Raw genomic sequence first — 22,757 nt, forward strand, 5'->3', positions numbered from 1 at the left:
TAAAATCTAAATCTGAACCATCTAAACTTCCCCTCTATCAACTGTACTAGTGACATCATTGAAAAAAATGCCAGGTTTGTCAAACATGATTTCCCTTTCATAAATCTGTATTGCTTCTACACAATCAGACAATTATTTTCCAACTATCCAGTAATGACATTCTTTATAATAGATTTCAGCATTTTTCATACTGACATCAGGCTCATAGGTCTTCCATTTTCTCTCTACCACCTTTTACAGGGGCATTAGATTTACAATCTTCCACCATTTAGCCTCTATTACAGACTGAATAAAATTTAGAAAAGTCACCAATGGAAATGAACCCAGTTCACTGGCACTGTGAGACAGCAGTGCTAACCGCTGTAGCCATCTCTGTAGCCATCACTTTCAACAGTGTAGGACAAAGATGGGGAATCTTCTTTGTACCAGGGGCCATGAACATATGGGCAAGATTAATCAAAGACTATACTAAATAAAAAGGCTGAATTCAGTTTTTAAGAGAGAAAACTGAATGACCACTTCTATCAATGTTTGCTGGTCCTTACTGACACTTACTCTGCTTAGAGTCGAAATCCGATCCAGAATCATTTGTCACTAATACACTGGTCTTGTCCCTTATTCTCAGCACTATCCCACCTTCTTTTCCTTCTTGCTCATCCCTCCGATATGTCAAATCCTTTAATATTCACTTCTCTGACTTGGTCAAGCTGTAGGCATATCTCTGTACTGGCATACAGCATGCCCATTTACTAGCACCATCAATTCACCTGTTGTGAATATTGTGTGTATTCAAGTAGAATGCCTTAAGTTCAGCCTTTTAAACAATATTCTGTAATTTGACACTGATTGATTCTGGAATTTGTTTCTGTTGCTGCCCATTTTCATTTGCAGTTTTTCTACATCCTATAACCTGCTTTGTTTTTATTCTATCTGCACTCCTTTTCAGGTTCCCATTTCCCTTACAAGCTAGCTTAAAATCTTCCCAACAGCAAAAGCAAATCTCTGAATGATGATTGATGTATTGGCCCGTGTGAAGGTGTAATCCCTCTTCCTTGTACAGGTCCCACCTGCCTGAAAATTGATGCCAATGTCCCAAAGATCTCAAGCTGTCTCTCCCACACCATTTTTTCAGTACTCATTTGTTTTCTTATTTTTCCTATTTCAGTACTTGCCAGCATGTGGTACTGGGAGTAATTTTGAGATTACCACCCTAAATATCCTGCTTTTCAGTCTCATGCCTAGCTCCCTAAATTCTGTTTTCATGTCCACATCCCTCTTTATGCCTGTGTTGTTGGTGTCAACGTGGTCCATAACATCTTTCTCTCCACGCTTCCTGCAAAAAAATGTTCTGCAGCTGACCTGAGCAGAAAGGAGGCGACACAGTATCCTGGAGTCATGTTTACAGTTACAGAAATATCTGTCTGTTCTGTATTTATCAAATCACCTACCACCATTGCGCTTCAACTCTTCTTCTGCCCCGCCCGAGTACCTGAGCCACTTTGTGTGATTCTGCCACAAGCTTGACAGTTCTCTATTCCTCTGATGAGCCCACTACCTTCAGCAGTATCCAACGTGGAAATCCAGTTGGTGAGTGTCATAACTCATTGTGGTAGCATGCTGGAAGTCAAGTCCACTATCCCCAGAGTCATCACAAAAAAAAATGAAATTCCCAAACTACCTCATTTTCAGATCCAGGTTAGTAGCAATCATGGATCAGGTTTTTGTACTTAACAAGAATCAATTCAGTACAAGCAATTTTGTCCTATGATGTGGATGTGTTGGTGTTAGACTGGGGTGCATGAGGCCAGAGGTCACACGACAGCGGGTTATAGTTCAACAGGTTTATTTGAAAACACGGGCTCCTTCACCTGATGAAGGAGCAGCTCCGAAAGCTTGTGATTTCAAATAAACTTGTTGGACTATAACCGGTGTCTTGTGACTTCTAAATTTTTTCCAGCAACAGGTAAGCAATTAAATGAAATTAATGAACTTTACTTATTAAAAATCTAGAAAACCCCTGCCTTGCAGATAGACACACAGAGACAAACATTCACATGGAAAGCCGTCTAGGGTAGACTCAAGATGTGACAAAAATGTATCTGTCATGTTTGTTCACAATGTCTGTTGGGTTGGATTTTGCTGATCAAAGCTTTTTCCTCGACCTTTTTTCCAATTGCTTCCATTGGTTCACAAGAGGCACAGGTCACTTACAAAAAAGTCTCTGACTTGTGCATTTCAAATTCATAACTTCTACCATCTGCTGAAATAACAATAAGGTGTTCCTTTTTATGTTTAAAGTGGCTTACTAAAGCAAACAGCTTTGTTCTGGCTGTTGCAGATCTCCTGGTTTCTCTTCTGGTCTGAACTAGCTTCTCTCTGCCTTATTCACAGCTCCCTAGTAACTAATCGCGCAGTTGCTGCAGGCAGAGGAACTTTGTCATTGATAGTTCATCAATAGTCCACACCTATCAGCTTCCCTTGTAAACAACTCTTTGGCTCCAGTTCACCTACACATTGTTGGTATCCACAGCTACACAAACACGGTTCACAATCGGTGTCAAGCTAATTATTTTAAAAACATTCAGCTATCTTTGTAAATCTCTGAGTTTCCAACTGTTCTTACTGATCTCAGTCTACAGTTGTATAAAGGACAAAAAATAGACACAGACTGTGCATGAGTGAGATAGACTCAGGATTCCTGCTGTAGCAAGGTGGGTGGTTACAGTGTTTCAGTGGTTAGCCCTGCTGCCTCACAGTGCTAGTGAGCTGGGTTCGAGTTCAGCCTTGGGTGACTGTCTGTGTGGGGTTTGTGCCTTTTTCCTGTTTCTGTGTGAGTTTCCTCCCACAGTCCAAAGACCTGCAAGTTAGGTGGATTGGCCATGGAAATGCAGAGTTACAGGGATAGTGTAGGGTTCTGAGTGGGATGATCTTTGGAGGGTTAGTGTAGACTTGATGCGTCAAATGGCCAGCTTCCAGATTGTAGGGATTCTATGATTCTAGCTTCCTGGGCTTCCTAGATTTTTAGTGGTCACCCTTTCCCTGTCTAGCTATGTGCTTGAAGTCCGCAGTGTGACTGCAGTGATTCTAACCTCTACTTGAGTTCCAAAACCCAGATTTCAAGATTTTAGAAATCCATTAATGGATTTGTTGACATTTCTTGAACAACTGCCTTCAAAGGTTCCCAGCAGTAACTGTGCGTATTCAGCGACATCTGCCTTCGAGTGCCAGAATATCAGACCAATAACCAGCAAATTATTTCAAACCTTATCCTTTCCGCCTTCAAGAAATAAGCCTCATTGTTCAAAATTGTTTTTTTCCAAAAATGAATCTGTGCAGAGAGAAGTCTGTGTTTTGCCCTTTTACCTCATGCGTGCATGTGTATGTGTTTGTTTGAGTAGTTTAGAGGGGTAAATATTGATGCTTTCACATTGCAAACTTTGAATTAACCGATTTTGCATTTTCTTTGAATAAAGTTTTAATTTATAATAGGTAAATAGTTTCGTGTTTTAATAAACTTGGCAGATTTTTTTTTATTTGAGGTCCAATGCGGAGAAAGGATACAATTGGCCATATCAGAAATTAAGTAAAACAATCAACTTTTGTTGTGATTCATGGAATATTAGTGGAATGAGCGAAAGACAGTGCACTCCTCCAGCTCCGATCATAACAACAAGCATCAGTAGTTTTCACACAACAAATCTTTCCTGATCTGATTAGATCATTAAATATCTTCTGGCTTTATATCCTCGAACATGACAAATATTGCGATTGTTTACCTCCTCAACAATATTCACCCACCTTCCTGTCTACTGTAGCAGTTTCTTTCCTCCCGTTGGGGCAGAGAAGCGTATCTTTCTATGGGTCTTCACTTACAGTGCACGGCATCAGCTCTCGTGAGACAGTGAAGTGAGATTTTGCCTTGCCTGAGCTTCTGCCTTTCAAGTTGTGAATCTGTTGCTTCAGTTTCTCCAGGTGTTATTATCCTAGCTGGATTCCTCTGAATATCTGAAAAAAAAGCTCTTGCAAGTCGTCATCACTCCTTCTAATTAGTTAGAAAAACTCAAAGTGAAATACTAATGCTGTTGCTGAGTTAAAAAGCAATGGACAAATGCGTTACTGAACTTGCCAAGATCCCCTTGTTCTGCCAGATTTCTGTGCTGTCGAGCATCAAACAATTAGAATCCATTCTTTAATTTCCGGTGATAGCCCCATTTGGAAAATCTTTGTATGTGAGTGCTTTCTTTCAAAGCAACATCTTCAGAGATGTTATTGCACAGCACATGTAGGAATTGAAACTGGGCCTTGTGGCTCAAAGGTAAGGACGTCCCCAGTGTGCCACCCCACCCTTCCTCAGAGTGTCATCCTAATGCAAAAGTTGAGTTTCAATACTTTTAGTACTTACTATTTTGGAACCCCCTGAAAATATTGGCATGAATTTAGAAATTTCAGTTCAGCTGAACAGTGCAAAACAATACTTTGATTAAAGGAATCATTTTTGTTTCATTATTGTTTTATGTATTCAGCAAGAGGAATGTTGGTGCCAGAAAATAGAACACCTTCCATTTCAGGGACACAATGCCAATGTGAATAATTCAGACTTTCCTGGGTCAGACAGTCATTATGCCAGTGTAGGTAAGAGTTGTGCTTGGGGGATCCTGCAGAATTCACAGCAGGCTCTAAAGAAATTGCACAGGAAATTGAATTGTCCTTTGGGCAGTTCCTCCATGCCTAGAATCCTCTGAAAGTCGCCATAAAAATCAGAAATTTTGGATGGTTCCAATGAAATTAATAAAAAAAGCTATTCAGGAAAAAGTAAACTATTGAATGCATAGTCTAACTCCTGAGTAATTATTAAATAGACTCTATAATTAATTCACAATCACAACTACACTACCCAACAATTATACCTCCAAGATCCTGACCTGACACGCCCAGATATAGAAGCTGACTAATGTGAAAAGGGGTCATGGTTTGCCTTCCTTTTGTCAGTTGTGCACTAAGACAAAACTCTCAGAATGGAAGTGTGGTTTTGCATTTTCGAGGGAGTCCTAAGCAGAATCTCCTGTCGAAAATGTGGAGCACTCTTCTTTAGTTTTTAAAAAAAGGGCTGAGTGGTAACTTGCATGGATTGTCGCACACTGGAAAACCTCACCCAAATAGATGCACATATAATTCCTCTCTTCCTTTTTGAAAATGATCTGTAGTTAAATGCAGAAGAGGACCAGCTCTCTTTATCTACTGTGTCACTGAGCCGGTATAAGAGAATCTCAATGAACTAATATGAGACCCATGATTGAACTTGTGTGAAACCTCCTTCCTGAACCTGTGACATCTCCCTTATTGCACCAGTATACAGCTTTGTACTGATCCAGTGTGACACTTGCCTTCCTGCTCCAGTATATAACTCCTTCCTGAATCCATGTAACAAATCATTTTTCACATTTTCAATTCAAGAGTGTCATTCTTTCTCTGAATTGAGTTTAGAATTACAATTAATTTATTGACAGTTTTGTTCTTTGGTAGCAAGCTACTAAGAATTGAGGAGCAAATTAATGCAGAAGCTGGAATCTGTACTGAAAACAAAAAATGCTGGAAATCACAGCAGATCAGGCAGCATCTATGGAGAGAGAAGAAGCTCCTGTTTTGAATCTAGATGACGCTTCACCAGAGGTCTTTGCAAATGCTGGCCTACATTCGCATTTTCAGTCTGGGCATGCAGGCTAGATTGGGATTTGGTCTAGGTGACCTGCTGAGAACTGAGGAGGCTGTAGATTTTCTAGGCTGGATGGGTGGAAAGCTTACTTTTGGGCTCGACCACAGCCTTCAAAAATCAAAATGAAAGAATAAAATATAAAATGTTCCCCAAGCCCTCAGGTCTCATACCCCCATGCCCAATACCTCTCTCCACTTAATGCCCTCAACCCATCCTGATGGCCCTTCATATCTCCTATGCAAACCAGTGCCCCTCTATCCATACCCCATTGTTCCTCTTACCTCCATGTCAACTTGGTGCCAACTTGTAACTAGCATGTTTCCCCTTTTTACCTACTACCCCAACTCAATTAGTATTCACTCATGCACAGAAGAATAAAAAAGTTCACTCTGATGAGAAAAATGTCCTTGTATGAAATAACTTGACAGGTCTTGACTGCTTTGATTCTGATTGAAATGTCTTGACATATTTTGACACATCTGGACACTCTTTAATAAATTGACACTTGACAGCTTTTAAGAGTTCTTGATCTTGACAGGTATCGATACTTCTTGACAAGTCGGATAGTTCCAAGAGGTTTACTCATCTTTGGCACACAATCATCTCCACAGTTAACAATCTTAAAAGGCACCTGTCAGTCCTCCTTATGGGTACCTGGCCTTCATCCCCAAAGGCTAACTAACACCCATACCGACCGAAAAAAAATACCCTGACCTCCATCTTCAAGAAGTCCTGAGACCAACTGGACAAACATTCTTAGCTATCTAAAGCCGTGCCCTGGCTACCTGAAAGAAATGCACTAAAACAGAACTTCCCTTGCCTGCTTTCATCTCTGTTTTATGAGTTCCACATACCAAGCACTCCAAAATCCATTGTGAATGGACTCTGAAAATCGCATGTTTGTGAACCATAGGGTGCCTTTACAAAAATGAGAAATGCTAGGTTCGGGAACAGGGGTTAAGATTTTGGGCATCTTCTGGTATTTGCACTGGGAGGGCCTCTGATTGGCAAAAAATCTGGCCCTTAATATCTTCAGCCTATACCTGGAGTAGCTGTAAACTCGAAATCTCATTGCTGCAAATTGTAAATTATTCCTACATTTCTTAGCATTTAAAATTTTAGTTTTTATAATTTGTTTGTTTGGCAAGGCTTACACTTTTTGCCCATCCCCAGTACATTTCCTTCTGCCTCTTTTATTTCTGCTAATACTTATACACTCTTTATTTTTCTTTCTAAATATAATTTGACTCTCAATCACCATATTTCTTCCTCCATTGTGTTATTTCTTGCTCTATTCTTAAGCATTATATTGGTTAACGAGATACACTTATGGTTTCCTTGTTCTCCAAAGTCTAAAGTAACCTGTTAAGTTATGACTTCATTATCAGCTCATGTTTCTAATAATTAGCAGTGTAAATATTTTCCAAGTTAAAATAAGAAATAAATGTTGCATGTTTGAGATCTGTAACAAACTTTAGGTGGAATCTTGCCAGCCGCTGAATTTGCAAAAATAGTGTGAGACTGGCAACCATGGATTCTCGACATCAAAAGTAAAATGTCCAGTTCTTCAGTAAAACATTGAACAGTGAAATGAGAACCTCTGTAGTGAATAACAAGAGTCCTATTAGTACTAATTTACATATATTAACATTGCATTATTCATTAGCCTTGCCCCATTGTACACTGTTGCCCATTCATCCACACCGGATAGAAACGAGATGGCAACAATTTGTGTAAACATCAGACTAGGAACAGATCTTCAATGGCCAGAGCCACCATTCTCTTCTCATACGGTGTGCAGATTCAAATGTCAGGTGCCCTCCACCTGGCTTGGCTCTCTGCCTGTTTGTTTCCTCTTAGAATGAGAGAAAGAAAGAGGCTGAGTGGGAAGAAAGTGACAGCTTTATAACATTTCACTATAACACAGCTGTTACTGAGTTTTGAAAAGATTTGTAGCTCAGGTTGAGGTTCTGGATGTGAGTTTGCTTGCTGAGCTGGAAGGTTAGTTTTCAGACGTTTCGTCACCATTCTAGGTAACATCATCAGTGAGCTTCCGACAAAGTGCTGGTGTTATGTCCCGCTTTCTATTTATCTGGTTAGGTTTCCTTGGTTTGGTGATGTCATTTCCTGCGTTGGTGATGTCATTTCCTGTTCTTTTTCTCAGGGGATGATAGATTGGCTCCAAATCAATGTGTTTGTTGATGGAGTTCCGGTTGGAATGCCATGCTTCTAGGAATTCTCGTGCTTGTCTCTGTTTGGCTTGTCCTAGGATGGATGTGTTGTCCCAATCAAAGTGGTGTCCTTCCTCATCTGTATGTAAGGATACGAGTGATAGTGGGTCATGTCGTTTTGTGGCTAGTTGATGTTCATGTATCCTGGTGGCTAGCTTTCTGCCAGTTTGTCCAATTGTCCAACTAACAGCTGTTAATGTTGGTGCAGATTGTGGAAAGGCAGTGAGGTGAACTGAGTAAGTGAGTAGGCAGAACACCAGCAGCCTTCCAACGTGAGTACAATGGGGAGGGGTGTTTGGGGTGGATGAGAGTGTCTGACGGAAGATGTTGCACACAGTAGTGATAGCAGTACACCATGAGCCTTTGTTACAGGTGGGTATAATAGCAGAGATACAGTGAGTATGAAATAGCATAGAGAAGATGGTGACACTCACCTGTATGGAGTAGAGAAGACTTTCTTTCTGAATTGCTGAGCATTCCTCCAGACCACAGAAACAACAGCGATGCATGTGCCGACCTCAGATCACGCTGACAAACACTGATGACAAAGTTTGCTTTGTCAGTCCTGAGGGAACAGGACCATCCTCCTCTGTACCACCTTGTCCACCAGGACATCCCTATTGGCAAAGTGGGAAGCCAATTTCCCTCTGCCCGCCATGTCAGGAAGAATTCACGTAACGTGCAGCGCAGCTCTGGACTGACCGTACTTCATCTGGTGTACAACTGCATTTTAAATATGACACTGGCAATCCCTGGCAGTGGCAATACTCCTGTTTATAGTGAGAGGGAAGATATGATGATGGCACCATTATTCACATGGTATCATAGGTGATGAGGAAAGTTTCAGAAAGTATCATGAGAAAGTTTGCTAGTCTCCATGCAAAGAAACCCTCCATTAGGCGCCATAAAATTGACACTTCACTTATTTCTGGTAAGATTCAACTCCATATATTAGTAAGTCATAAAGTACACATCAGAATATAATTTTTCAGAGATTGCACTCAAAGCAAACAATTTTTAGTTGAACAGAAAAACAATGATTTCCAGACCACTTGGGATTTTAGTTCCCATTTTGAAAACTAATGAACTAATAAACTTTAGATTTGAGTTAAGAATGACCAAAAATGAAAGGGAGAATGCTGATGCCGCTCAATCATAAGTCAACATATTCAGATTAAACTTTGAAATTTGAGCAAAGTATAAGGAAGAAAAGGTTACTGCAAAAGTTTTAAAACAGAAAATTCTGGAAATTCATTGCAGATTTGGCAGTATCTTTGAAGAGTCAGATCAATGGGCCAGATTTTCATTTTGTAAATGTTAGAACAGAGACATAGAGTTTAAGAGCAGGAGGCAGTGCTAGAACTGTTTAAAACATTTGTTAGGCTGATGATAGAGTATTATGTTCAGATCTGGAACCCACATTGCGGGACAGATGTGATAGCATTGGAGAAAGGGCAGAGGAGATTTACCAGAATGTTGCCTGCATTGGAGAGTTTTAGTTTTGATGAGAGATTGGGTGGTCTGGGGTTATTTTCCCAGGAATATATGAGGGATTGGATGGACTGGGATCATTTTCCCAGGAGTAGAGGAGACTGAGGGAGGTTGGGAGAGGGGGAGGAGGCTGGCATGATTTAGATTTATAAAATAGAGGTGCAGGGATGGGTTAGACAGGAATAAACTTCTCCCCTTGGTGGAGAGATCAATGATTTTGAGGTAAGGATGGAAGGTATATCAATAATTTTACGGCAAGGGATGGAAGGTTTAGCGGAGATGTGAGGAAAACCTTTTCACTCAGAGGGTGGTGGAAGTCTGGAACTCATTGCCTGTAAAGTAGAGGCAGAAACCCTCCCAACAACATTCAAAAGGTACTTAGATGCATACTGAATGCCAAGGCGTACAAGGTAATGAGCCAAGTGCTGGAAAACGGGATTGGAATAGTTAGGATGGTTGTTTCTGATCAATGCAGACTTATTGAGTCAAAGGGTCTTTTATTGTGCTGTAAACCTCTATGACACTTAGTAGCCGAGTTTTAAACTTACTATTTAATTCAAATTTACCATTCATCTGCAATGTGAATCTTTGAGTAACTTTATAATTTCTACTTTTTAGATATCCTAAGTATGGAATTCTTAATTTCCTTGCATGAATATTTGCAGTTAGTTGACTACAATATTTTTGTACTTTTTGAAAATGCCTATTGTAGTTAGCTTAAAGTATTAAAGATCACTAAAATATTAAAAATCGACTTTAGCTCTGAAGAGTACACAACAATCGAAAACGCATTTTGATAGCTTGTTTGCCTGAAAGAAAAAAACATTAGGAGAATCTTTATAGACCTATTTTCTACAGTTACATTTTGTAGATTCCCTGCAAATGATTCTGGTTTGTTTTTCTTTTGTATTTTCTAATATCATAACTTTTATTGCATTTATACATTTCTGTATGAATTTGTCTTACATCTATCATTATTTGTTCATATCTTCATTAGTCCTCATCTGTTTTCTATGTCTTGTTTCCACATTTGTACCTATCTCTAACAGGCTCAACTCTTTCTGCTTCTCTTACTCCTTTCTTTTTGACTCATTGAAAGCTGGTGGGAAGACCTCAAGACATGTTGAAAACTCTCCTCAAAGAGCTTCAGGTGATTCACTGTTTGCTCCCATCACTTAAGCAGTACAAGTGTCTTCCAGTGCAATCTTTTTCATAATGAACAACATTGACTATCATTGGGAGTCTATTTGAGTACCACTCAAGGCTCATGGGAAATAAGTTGCAAAAACGCTTGACAATAATTGTAAAAAGCTATTTGAGGCTTTCACTGTTTGTGGATAGAGTTTGTTTATACAAACTGCTCACTGCAAAACATTAAAACCATGTAGTGATTGTCTGATAATAATATTATTTCTTGATGCATTTCATGTTATGTATCATAAAGAAAACTACAGTGAGTAATTGGCTTAATCTAATACAAATCTGCAACGTAAGTTTATACTTTGGCAATGTATCATTTAGCTCTGATCACTTTCTTTTGATACTGTTTAAAAAAAAGCAATCGTAAACAGTCTGGTATGTTGGAGGACTATGAACATTTTTCTTTGAACCAGGTCACATGATCTCACCACAGTCTGCACCTGCTAATTTGGAAGGCAAAACTGACGTCAGCCGAGAGAACAGTACAGTGGACTTTAGCAAGGTGAGTTGCTTCTTCTGTAGAATTTTAACAGATTCAAACAAACCAAAACAAAAGCAAAAAAAGAAGTGTTTTCAATTGAAACAAATAACATTCTTTTGTCGTCAGCTATAAAGATTAAGACACACTTTATGAAATATTGAGGTGAATTTTCTGGGTGTTTCCTTCATTAAACAAATGAAGTTTTGGGCAGAATAGCCAAAAAAGTCCAAAATGACACATAATTGTTACATGGGAATTTTCCTAAAACAACTTGGATTTATGGTTTCCTCGGCATTTTACAGAAGAACATAAGAACTAGGAGCAGGAGTAGACCATCTGGCCCCTTGAGCCTGCCCCGCCATTTAATAAGATCATGGCTGATCTTTTTGAGACTCCGCTCCATTTACCCGCCCACTCACTATAACCCTTAATTCCTATACTGTTCAAAAATTTATCCAGCCTTGCCTTTAAAAACATTCAGTGAGGTAGCTTCACCCGCTTCACTGGGCAGGGAGTTCCACAGATTCGCAACCCTTTGGGTGAAGAAGTTCCTCCTGACCTCAGTCCTACATCTACTTCCCTAGGACTAGTTTCACCTGCTAGTGGAAACAACCTCCCTGCGTCCGCCTTATCTATTCCCTTCATAATCTTATACATTTCTATAAGATCCCCTCATTTGACTGAATTCCAATGAGTATAATCCCAGGCCACTCAGTATCTCCTCATAATCCAACCCTCTCAACTCTGGAATCAACTGAGTGAATCTCCTCTGCACCCCCTCCAGGGCTAGTATATCTCCTCCTCTCAAGTAAGGAGACTAAAACTGCACACAGTACTCCCGGTGTGGCCCTACCAGGACCCTATACAGCTGCAGCATTGCCTCCCTGTTTTTAAACTCCATCCCTCGAGCAATGGCAGACAAAATTCCATTTGCCTTTTTAATTACCTGCTGCACCTGCAATCTTACCTTCAGCAATTCATGCACAAGGACACCCAAGTCCCTTTGCACAGCAGCATGCTGCAATTTTTTACCATTTAAATCATAGTCCAATTTGCTGTTATTCCGACCAAAATGGATGACCTCACACTTATCAACATTGTACTCCATCTGCCAGACCTTTGCCCACTCACTTAGACTATCTATATCCCTCTGCAGACTTTCAGTGTCTTCTGCACACTTTGCTCTACCACTTACTTTAACAAAGAACAAAGAAAATTACAGCACAGGAACAGGCCATTTGGCCCTTCAAGCCTGTGCCGATTGAAATGCTCTGACTAAACCTGTAATCTATTTCCTAGGGGTCTGTATCCCTTTGCTCCCTGCCCATCCATGTACCTGTCCAGATACATCTTAAAAGACAGCATCGTGTCTGCGTCTACCACCTCCACTGGCAACGCGTTCCAGGCACCCACCACCCTCTGCGTAAAGAACTTTCAATGCATATCACCCACAAACCTTCCTCCTCTCACTTTGAACTCATGACCCCTAGTAATTGAGTCCCCCACTCTGGGAAAAAGCTTCTTGTTATCCACCTTGTCTATATCCCTCATGATTTTGTAGACCTCAGTCAAGCCATCCCTCAATCTCGTCTTTCTAATGAACGTATTTCTAATCTACTCAACCTCTCTTCATAGCTAGCATCCTCCATACCAGGTAACATCCTGGTGAACCTCCTCTGCACCCTCTCCAAAGCATCCACATCCTTTTGGTAATGTGGCGACCAGAACTGTACACAGCACTCTAAATGTGGCCGAACCAGTCTTATACAACTGTAACATGCCCTAACAACTATTGTAGTCAATACCCCGTCCGATGAAGGAAAGCATGCCATATGCCTTCTTGACCACTCTATTGACCTGCGTTGCCACCTTCAGGGAACAATGGACCTGAACACCCAGATCTCTCTGTACATCAATTTTCCCCAGGACTTTTCCATTTACTCTATAGTTCACTCTTGAATTAGATCTTCCAAATTGCATCACCTCTCATTTGCCCGGATTAAACTCCATCTGCCATTTATCTGCCCAACTCTCCAATCTATCTATATTCTGCTGTAATCTCTGACAGTCCCCTTCACTATCTGCTACTCCACCAATCTTAGTGTCATCAGCAAACTTGCTGATCAGACCACCTACACCTTCCTCCAAATCATTTACGTATATCACAAACAACTGGTCCCAGCACAGATCCCTGTGGAACACCACTGGTCACAGGTCTCCAATTTGAGAAGCCCCCTTCCACTACTACTCTCTGTCTCCTGTTGCCTCGCCAGTTTTTTATCTATCTAGCTAGCACACCTTGGACCCCATGCGACTTCACTTTCTCCATCAGCCTGCCATGGGGAACCTTAACAAACGCCTTACTGAAGTCCATGTATATGATACCTACAGCCTTTCCCTCAAAAATCAACTTTGTCATGTCCTCAAAGAATTCTATCAAGTTGGTAAGACACGACCTTACCTGCACAAAACCATGTTGTCTATCACTGATAAGCCCATTTTCTTCCAAATGGGAATAGATCCTGTCCCTCAGTATCTTCTCCAGCAGCTTCCCTACCACTGACGTGAGGTTCACCGATCGATAATTACCTGGATTATCCCTACTACCCAACTACAAACAAGTTGGCACAGAGTCAACAAGATTAAAGAGATAAATGTGTGGCTCAAAGATTGGTTTGGGAGAAATGGGTTTGAATTCATTGGACACTGGGGAAGGAGCTGTTCTGATAGGACAGGCTCTACCTGAACCATTGTGGGACCAGAGTTCTGCTGAATCACATAATTAGGGAGGGATAGTGCTACAAAATAAGTAGTGGGGGAGCAGTAGGTTCAGTTGCATGGAAAATTATGGGAAGAATTAAAGGGGAGGAGGGCTCAGTGGAGGATACTAAATTTTCCAGAATGCTCACCACCACAAATAGCCTTGAGACAGAATACCCCAAAGCCTTGCCTATGCAGCTGGTGACTTCAACCAGGTCAACCCCAAGAGTGTGCAACCAAGATACCATCAACATGTCTTCTGTCCCAACAGAGGCCTAAACACCCTTGACCATTGCTATGCAACAGTCAAAGATGCCAACTGTACCTTTCCCTGCCTGCATTTTCGCAAATCAGAATATAAAGCTGTGCTCCTTCTCCCAGCTTACCAGCAGAAACTGAAGCATGAGAATCCAGTACAGAGAGTCGTACAATGCTGGTCTGAGGTAACAGACGAGCACCAATGTGATTGCTTGAAATCGGTGGACTGATTCATATTTGAGAGCTGACTGGCCAACCTAAATAAGTATGCCAGAACTGTCACAGACTTCATTGGTAAGGGTGTAGAGGACTGCATGCCAAAGAAGTTAATCTAAGTGTTCCCCAATCAGAAACCATGGATGAACCAGGAGATCCACTTTGTACTGAAGTACAGCTCTGAGGTCTTCAAGTCAGGTGACCCTGACCTATACAGGAGATTTAGGTACGATTTTCAAAAAGCCATCAGAGATGCCAAGAGACAACACCAGACTAAACTGAAGTCCCAGACCAACCACATGAACACATGTTGATTGTGGCAAGGCTTACACGATATAACAGGCTACAAAACAAAATTGAGTAGAATCGCTGGCAATAATGCTTCCCTCCCCAATATGTTCAATGCATCCTATGCTTATTTTGAACAGAACATCAATGAAATGATGTAACATGCCCTGACACCCTCTGGTACACCTGTGCCCAGTCACTCTGGCAGATGTCAGCTCGGCCTTCTTGAGAATGAACTCACGAAAGGCCACTGGCCCCAGATGGAGTCCCCGGCTGTGCACTCAGATCCTGTATGGACAAGTTGGTGGGAGTATTTGCAGATATCTTTAACCTCTCCTTGCTCCATTGTGAAGTTCCCACCTCCTTCAAGGAGACCACTATTATCCCAGTGCCAAAGAAAAGTCAGGTAACATGCCTTAATGACTACTGCCTTGTGGCTGTGACATCCATCATTATAAAGTGCTTCAAGAGGTTAGTAATCTTACAGATGAACTCCAGCCTCCCAAATTCCTTGATACCTGACATTTCACCTACCATTGCAAGAGGTCCATGGGAGATACCATCTCCCTGGCCATACACTCACCCTGGAACATCTGAATACCAAAGACACCCATGTCAGAATCTTATTTATTGAGTTTAGCTCCATCTTCAGCACCATAATTTCAACCAAACTCTGAGACCTTCCTCTCTACCACCCCCTCTGTAACTGAATCCTTGACTTTCTGACCCACAGACCACGTTCAGTCAGGGTAGGTGACATCACCTCCTCTATGATAAGAACCAAAACAACTGCAGATGCTGTAAATCAGGAACAAAAACAAAGTTGCTGGAAAAGCTCAGCAGGTCTGCCAGCATCTATGGAGGAGAAAAAAAGAGTTAGCGTTTCAGGTCCAGTGACCCTTCCTCAGAACTGATGGTGGCTGGGAAAACGTCACTTTATATGCAGAAAATAGGGAGGTGGGTGGGGTAGGGAATAAACGATAGGATAGAGCCCAAAGAGAGAGAAAAAGACAGTTGGACAGACAAAGGAAACAAAATGTGAGGCTGGATGACACAGCAGGCCAAGCAGCATCTCAGGAGCACAAAAGCTGACGTTTCGGGCCTAGACCCTTCATCAGAGAGGGGGATGGGGAGAGGGAACTGGAATAAATAGGGAGAGAGGGGGAGGCGGACCGAAGATGGAGAGTAAAGAAGATAGGTGGAGAGGGTGTAGGTGGGGAGGTAGGGAGGGGATAGGTCAGTCCAGGGAAGACGGACAGGTCAAGGAGGTGGGATGAGGTTAGTAGGTAGCTGGGGGTGGGGCTTGGGGTGGGAGGAAGGGACGGGTGAGAGGAAGAACCGGTTAGGGAGGCAGAGACAGGTTGGACTGGTTTTGGGATGCAGTGGGTGGGGGGGAAGAGCTGGGCTGGTTGTGTGGTGCAGTGGGGGGAGGGGACGAACTGGGCTGGTTTAGGGATGCAGTAGGGGAAGGGGAGATTTTGAAACTGGTGAAGTCCACATTGATACCATATGGCTGCAGGGTTCCCAGGCGGAATATGAGTTGCTGTTCCTGCAACCTTCGGGTGGCATCATTGTGGCGGTGCAGGAGGCCCATGATGGACATGTCATCTAGAGAATGGGAGGAGGAGTGGAAATGGTTTGCGACTGGGAGGTGCAGTTGTTTGTTGCGAACTGAGCGGAGGTGTTCTGCAAAGCGGTCCCCAAGCCTCCGCTTGGTTTCCCCAAAGTAGAGGAAGCCGCACCGGGTACAGCGGATGCAGTATACCACATTGGCAGATGTGCAGGTGAACCTCTGCTTAATGTGGAATGTCATCTTGGGGCCTGGGATGGGGGTGAGGGAGGAGGTGTGGGGACAAGTGTAGCATTTCCTGCGGTTGCAGGGGAAGGTGCCGGGTGTGGTGGTGTTGGAGGGCAGTGTGGAGCGAACAAGGGAGTCACGGAGAGAGTGGTCTCTCCGGAAAGCAGACAGGGGAGGGGATGGAAAAATTTCTTGGGTGGTGGAGTTGGATTGTAAATGGCGGAAGTGTCAGAGGATGATGCGTTGTATCCGGAGGTTGGTAGGGTGGTGTGTGAGAATGAGGGGGATCCTCTTGGGGCGGTTGTGGCGGGGGCGGGGTGTGAGGGATGTGTTGCGGGGAATACGGGAGACGCGGTCAAGGGCGTTCTCGATCACTGTGGGGGGAAAGTTGCGGTCCTTAAAGAACTTGGACATCTGGGATGTGCGGGAGTGGAATGTCTTATCATGGGAGCAGATGCGGCGGAGGCGGAGGAATTGGGAATGGGGATGGAATTTTTGCAGGAGGGTGGGTGGGAGGAGGTGTATTCTAGGTAGCTGTGGGAGTCGGTGGGCTTGAAATGGACATCAGTTACAAGCTGTTTGCCTGAGATGGAGACTGAGAGGTCCAGGAAGGTGAGGGATGTGCTGGAGATGGCCCAGGTGAACTGAAGGTTGGGGTGGAAGGTGTTGGTGAAGTGGATGAACTGTTCGAGCTCCTCTGGGGAGCAAGAGGCGGCGCCGATACAGTCATCAATGTACCGGAGGAAGAGGTGGGGTTTGGGCCCTGTGTAGGTGCGGAAGAGGGACTGTTCCATGTAACCTACAAAGAGGCAGGCATAGCTGGGGCCCATGCGGGTGCCCATGGCCACCCCCTTAGTCTGTAGGAAGTGGGAGGAGTCAAAAGAGAAGTTGTTGAGTGTGAGGACGAGTTCAGCTAGGTGGATGAGAGTGTCGGTGGAAGGGGACTGGTCGGGCCTGCGGGACAGGAAGAAGCGGAGGGCCTTGAGGCCATCTCCATGCGGAATGCAGGTGTACAGGGACGTCCGTGGTGAATTCGAGGTGTTGGGGGCCAGGGAATTGGAAGTCCTGGAGGAGGTGGAGGGCGTGGGTGGTGTCACGGACGTAGGTGGGGAGTTCCTGGACCAAAGGGGAGAAAATGGAGTCCAGATAGGTGGAGATGTGTTCGGTGGGGCAGGAGCAGGCTGAGACGATGGGTCGACCAGGGCAGGCAGGTTTGTGGATTTTCGGAAGGAGATAGAAACGGGCCGTGCGGGGTTGGGGAACAATGAGGTTGGAGGCTGTGGGTGGGAGGTCCCCTGAGGTGATGAGGTCGTGAATGGTGTTGGAGATGATGGTTTGGTGCTCGGGTGTGGGGTCATGATCGAGGAGGCGGTAGGAGGTGGTGTCTCCGTCGAGACATTAACCGCCTCAACCTCTCCACCCCTCTCACCCACTCCAACCTCTCCCCCGCAGAACGGGCAGCCCTCTGCTCCCTCCGCTCCAACCCCAACCTCACCATCAAACCCGCAGACAAGGGTGGCGCAGTGGTAGTATGGCGCACTGACCTCTACATCGCCGAGGCCAGACGCCAACTCTCCGACACCACCTCCTACCGCCTCCTCGATCACGACCCCACACCCGAGCACCAAACCATCATCTCCAACACCATTCACGACCTCATCACCTCAGGGGACCTCCCACCCACAGCCACCAACCTCATTGTTCTCCAACCCCGCACGGCCCGTTTCTATCTCCTTCCCAAAATCCACAAACCTGCCTGCCCTGGTCGACCCATCGTCTCAGCCTGCTCCTGCCCCACCGAACTCATCTCCACCTATCTGGACTCCATTTTCTCCCCTTTGGTCCAGGAACTCCCCACCTACGTCCGTGACACCACCCACGCCCTCCACCTCCTCCAGGACTTCCAATTCCCTGGCCCCCAACACCTCGTATTCACCACGGACGTCCAGTCCCTGTACACCTGCATTCCGCATGGAGATGGCCTCAAGGCCCTCCGCTTCTTCCTGTCCCGCAGGCCCGACCAGCCCCCCTCCACCGACACTCTCATCCGCCTAGCTAAACTCGTCCTCACACTCAACAACTTCTCTTTTGACTCCTCCCACTTCCTACAGACTAAGGGGGTGGCCATGGGCACCCGCATGGGCCCCAGCTATGCCTGCCTCTTTGTAGGTTACGTGGAACAGTCCCTCTTCCGCACCTACACAGGCCCCAAACCCCACCTCTTCCTCCGGTACATTGATGACTGTATCGGCGCCGCCTCTTGCTCCCCAGAGGAGCTCGAACAGTTCATCCACTTCACCAACACCTTCCACCCCAACCTTCAGTTCACCTGGGCCATCTCCAGCACATCCCTCACCTTCCTGGACCTCTCAGTCTCCATCTCAGGCAAACAGCTTGTAACTGATGTCCATTTCAAGCCCACCGACTCCCACAGCTACCTAGAATACACCTCCTCCCACCCACCCTCCTGCAAAAATTCCATCCCCTATTCCCAATTTCTCCGCCTCCGCCGCATCTGCTCCCATGATAAGACATTCCACTCCCGCACATCCCAGATGTCCAAGTTCTTTAAGGACCGCAACTTTCCCCCCACAGTGATCGAGAACGCCCTTGACCGCGTCTCCCATATTCCCCGCAACACATCCCTCACACCCCGTCCCCGCCACAACCGCCCCAAGAGGATCCCCCTCGTTCTCACACACCACCCTACCAACCTCCGGATACAACGCATCATCCTCCGACACTTCCGCCATTTACAATCCAACTCCACCACCCAAGAAATTTTTCCATCCCCTCCCCTGTCTGCTTTCCGGAGAGACCACTCTCTCCGTGACTCCCTTGTTCGCTCCACACTGCCCTCCAACCCCACCACACCCGGCACCTTCCCCTGCAACCGCAGGAAATGCTACACTTGTCCCCACACCTCCTCTCTCACCCCCATCCCAGGCCCCAAGATGACATTCCACATTAAGCAGAGGTTCACCTGCACATCTGCCAATGTGGTATACTGCATCCACTGTACCCGGTGCGGCTTCCGCTACATTGGGGAAACCAAGCGGAGGCTTGGGGACCGCTTTGCAGAACACCTCCGCTCAGTTCGCAACCAACAACTGCACCTCCCAGTCGCAAACCATTTCCACTCCCCCTCCCATTCTCTTGATGACATGTCCATCATGGGCCTCCTGCAGTGCCACAATGATGCCACCTGAAGGTTGCAGGAACAGCAACTCATATTCCGCTTGGGAACCCTGCAGCCCGATGGTATCAATGTGGACTTCACCAGTTTCAAAATCTCCCCTTCTCCTACTGCATCCCTAAACCAGCCCAGTTCGTCCCCTCCCCCCACTGCACCACACAACCAGCCCAGCTCTTCCCCCCCACCCACTGCATCCCAAAACCAGTCCAACCTGTCTCTGCCTCCCTAACTGGTTCTTCCTCTCGCCCATCCCTTCCTCCCACCCCAAGCCGCACCCCCAGCTACCTACTAACCTCATCCCACCTCATTGACCTGTCCGTCTTCCCTGGACTGACCTATCCCCTCCCTACTTCCCCACCTACACTCTCTCCACCTATCTTCTTTACTCTCCATCTTCGGTCCGCCTCCCCCTCTCTCCCTATTTATTCCAGTTCCCTCTCCCCATCCCCCTCTCTGATGAAGGGTCTAGGCCCAAAACGTCAGCTTTTGTGTTCCTGAGATGCTGCTTGGCCTGCTGTGTTCATCCAGCCTCACATTTTATTAACGTGGCTTAACTGTTAGAGGTTAAGGTAACAGCAACTCATATTCCGCCTGGGAACCCTGCAGCCATATGGTATCAATGTGGACTTCACCAGTTTCAAAATCTCCCCTTCCCCTACTGCATCCCTAAACCAGCCCAGTTCGTCCCCTCCCCCCACTGCACCACTCAACCAGCCCAGCTCTTCCCCCCCCACCCACTGCATCCCAAAACCAATCCAACCTGTCTCTGCCTCCCTAACCGGTTCTTCCTCTCACCCATCCCTTCCTCCCACCCCAAACTGCACCCCCATCTACCTACTAACCTCATCCCACCTCCTTGACCTGTCCGTCTTCCCTGGACTGACCTATCCTCTCCCTACCTCCCCACCTATACTCTCTCCACCTATCTTCTTTACTCTCCATCTTCGGTCCGCCTCCCCCTCTCTCCCTATTTATTCCAGTTCCCTCTCCCCATCCCCCTCTCTGCTGAAGGGTCTAGGCCCGAAACGTCAGCTTTTGTGCTCCTGAGATGCTGCTTGGCCTGCTGTGTTCATCCAACCTCACATTTTATTATCTTGGAATTCTCCAGCATCTGCAGTTCCCATTATCTCTGGACAGACAAAGGAGTTCCTAACGATCAGGCTGGAGGGTGAATAGTTGTTTATGGGGGCTGTTAGTGGCAGGTTATGTGGTAACAAGGCCTGGTGTGTGGCTTGGGGGGCTGGGAAATGGTGGAGTTTAGGCCCTAAAGTTATTGAACTCAATATTGAATCCGGAGGGCTGTGCGGTCTCCAAGCGGAAAGTGTTCCTTCAGCTTGCGCTGGGCTTGCCACTTCACTGCTCCCTGGCCAATAATTCTGACTCTGGCTTGCTGCAGTGTTCCAGTGAAGCCCATCGTAAGTTTTTGTTACCTTCTCTATGACATTCCTCAAACCCGATGCCCCACAAGACTTCATACTCAGCCCCTTATTATACTTCTTCTACCGTCACGACCGTGGCCACATTCAGCTCTAATTCCATTTACAAATTTGCCGATGACGCCACTGTAGTGGATCAGATTTCAAACAATGACGAGACAGAATACAGAAAAGAGATAGATAGCTTAGTGGCATGGTGTAAAGACAACAACCTGTCCTTCAATGCAAAACAAAACAGCCTGTCATTGACTTCAGGAAACAAAGTAGGGGCCATGCCCCTGTCTATGTCAGTAGTGCTGAGGTGGAGATTATGGAGAGCTTCAAATACTCAGGAATGATTTTCACCAACAATCTGCCCTGATCCATCCTGTTTATGTTACAGTCAGAAAAACACGCCAACAACTCCACTTCCTCAGAAGGCTAATCAAACTTGACATGTCGGCAATGACTCACACCAATTTTTATCAAAACACAATAGAAAGCATCCTATCTGGATGTGTCACAGCTTGGTATGACAACTCCTTTGCCTAAGACCGCAAGAAATTACAGAGTTGTGAACGCAGCCCAGTCCATAGCTCAAACCAGCCTTTCACTCATTGCCTCCATCTATACTTTCCACTGTCTTGAGAAAGTAACCAACACAATCAAAGACTCCTCCCACCCTGGTTATATCCTCTTTTATCCTTTTCCATGAGGCAGAAGATACAAAAATTTGAAATATGTATCAATAGATTCAAGAACAGTTTTTTTCTTACTGTTATCACACTTATGAATGGAACTGTCATATACTAGAGTTGATTTTTCCCTGCACCTTCTCTGTAGCTGTATATTCTGCATTCTGTTCTATTACCTTGATACACTTATGTAAAGTATGATTTGCCTGGATGGCACGCAAAACAATACTTTTCACTGTATCTCGGTACATGTGATAATAATAAACCAAATCAAATCAACTAATGAGACAGTGAAAGGCTCAGGAATATAATTTCAGGCACAGCAGATGAGGGGACAACTATGAGAGGGGGGGCAATTGATGCAGGACTGAGCATGTTGTACTTAAAAATAGTATGGTAAACAAGATAAATGAGATCGTAGGAAAAAGAATAAAACTGTGAATGCTGAGAATCAGAAACGAAAACAGAAATTGCTGGAAAAACTCAGCAGATCTGGCAGCATCCATGGAGAAAAAGTCAAGTTGAAGTTTTGAGTCCAGTGATTGTTCAACATACTGGAACTTCAAGAGAATCAGAGACAGAGGTGAGTGTAGCGGCCATCACTAAGGAAAGGTTCTGGGGAAGCTGAAAGGTCTGAAGGTAGGTAAATCACCTAGGGCAGATGGACCAACCCCAGACTTCTGAAAGAGATAGCTGAGAAGATTGTGGAGGCAATGGTGGTGATCTTTCAGGAATCACTAAAGTCTGGGAGGGTCCTAGATGACTAGAAAATGGCTCATGTAATGCCCCCATTTAAGAAGGGAGCAAGGCAGAAGACAGGAAGCTGTAGGCCAGTTGGCTTAAATTCAGTCATTGGATAGATTTTATGGGCCATTATTAAGGATGAGTTTACAAGCACTTGGAAGTGTATGGTAAAATAGAGCAGAGTCAGCATGGCTTTGTCAAGGGGTGGTCATGCCTTGCAAATGTGTTAGAATTACTTGAGGAAGTAATGAGCAAGTTAGGCCAAGGAGAG

General features: G+C 44.8%; 1 protein-coding gene across 5 annotated transcripts in view; it reads left to right on the top strand.

The window, feature by feature from the left end:
• slc4a10a (solute carrier family 4 member 10a) overlaps positions 1–22,757 on the top strand; it is a 265,329-nt gene that overhangs the window by 103,266 nt on the left and 139,306 nt on the right. For 4 of the 5 annotated variants that reach the window (XM_048534170.1, XM_048534165.1, XM_048534166.2 and 1 more), the window contains exons 7-8: positions 10,535–10,585; positions 11,049–11,137. In XM_048534170.1, coding sequence (XP_048390127.1) covers positions 10,535–10,585; positions 11,049–11,137 — 140 coding nt within the window. The remainder of the gene's footprint in view (positions 1–10,534; positions 10,586–11,048; positions 11,138–22,757) is intronic. The other variant, XM_048534168.1, reaches the window with a different exon arrangement.

The sequence above is a fragment of the Stegostoma tigrinum genome, chromosome 7, assembly GCF_030684315.1.
Source record: "Stegostoma tigrinum isolate sSteTig4 chromosome 7, sSteTig4.hap1, whole genome shotgun sequence".
NCBI lineage: Eukaryota > Metazoa > Chordata > Chondrichthyes > Orectolobiformes > Stegostomatidae > Stegostoma > Stegostoma tigrinum.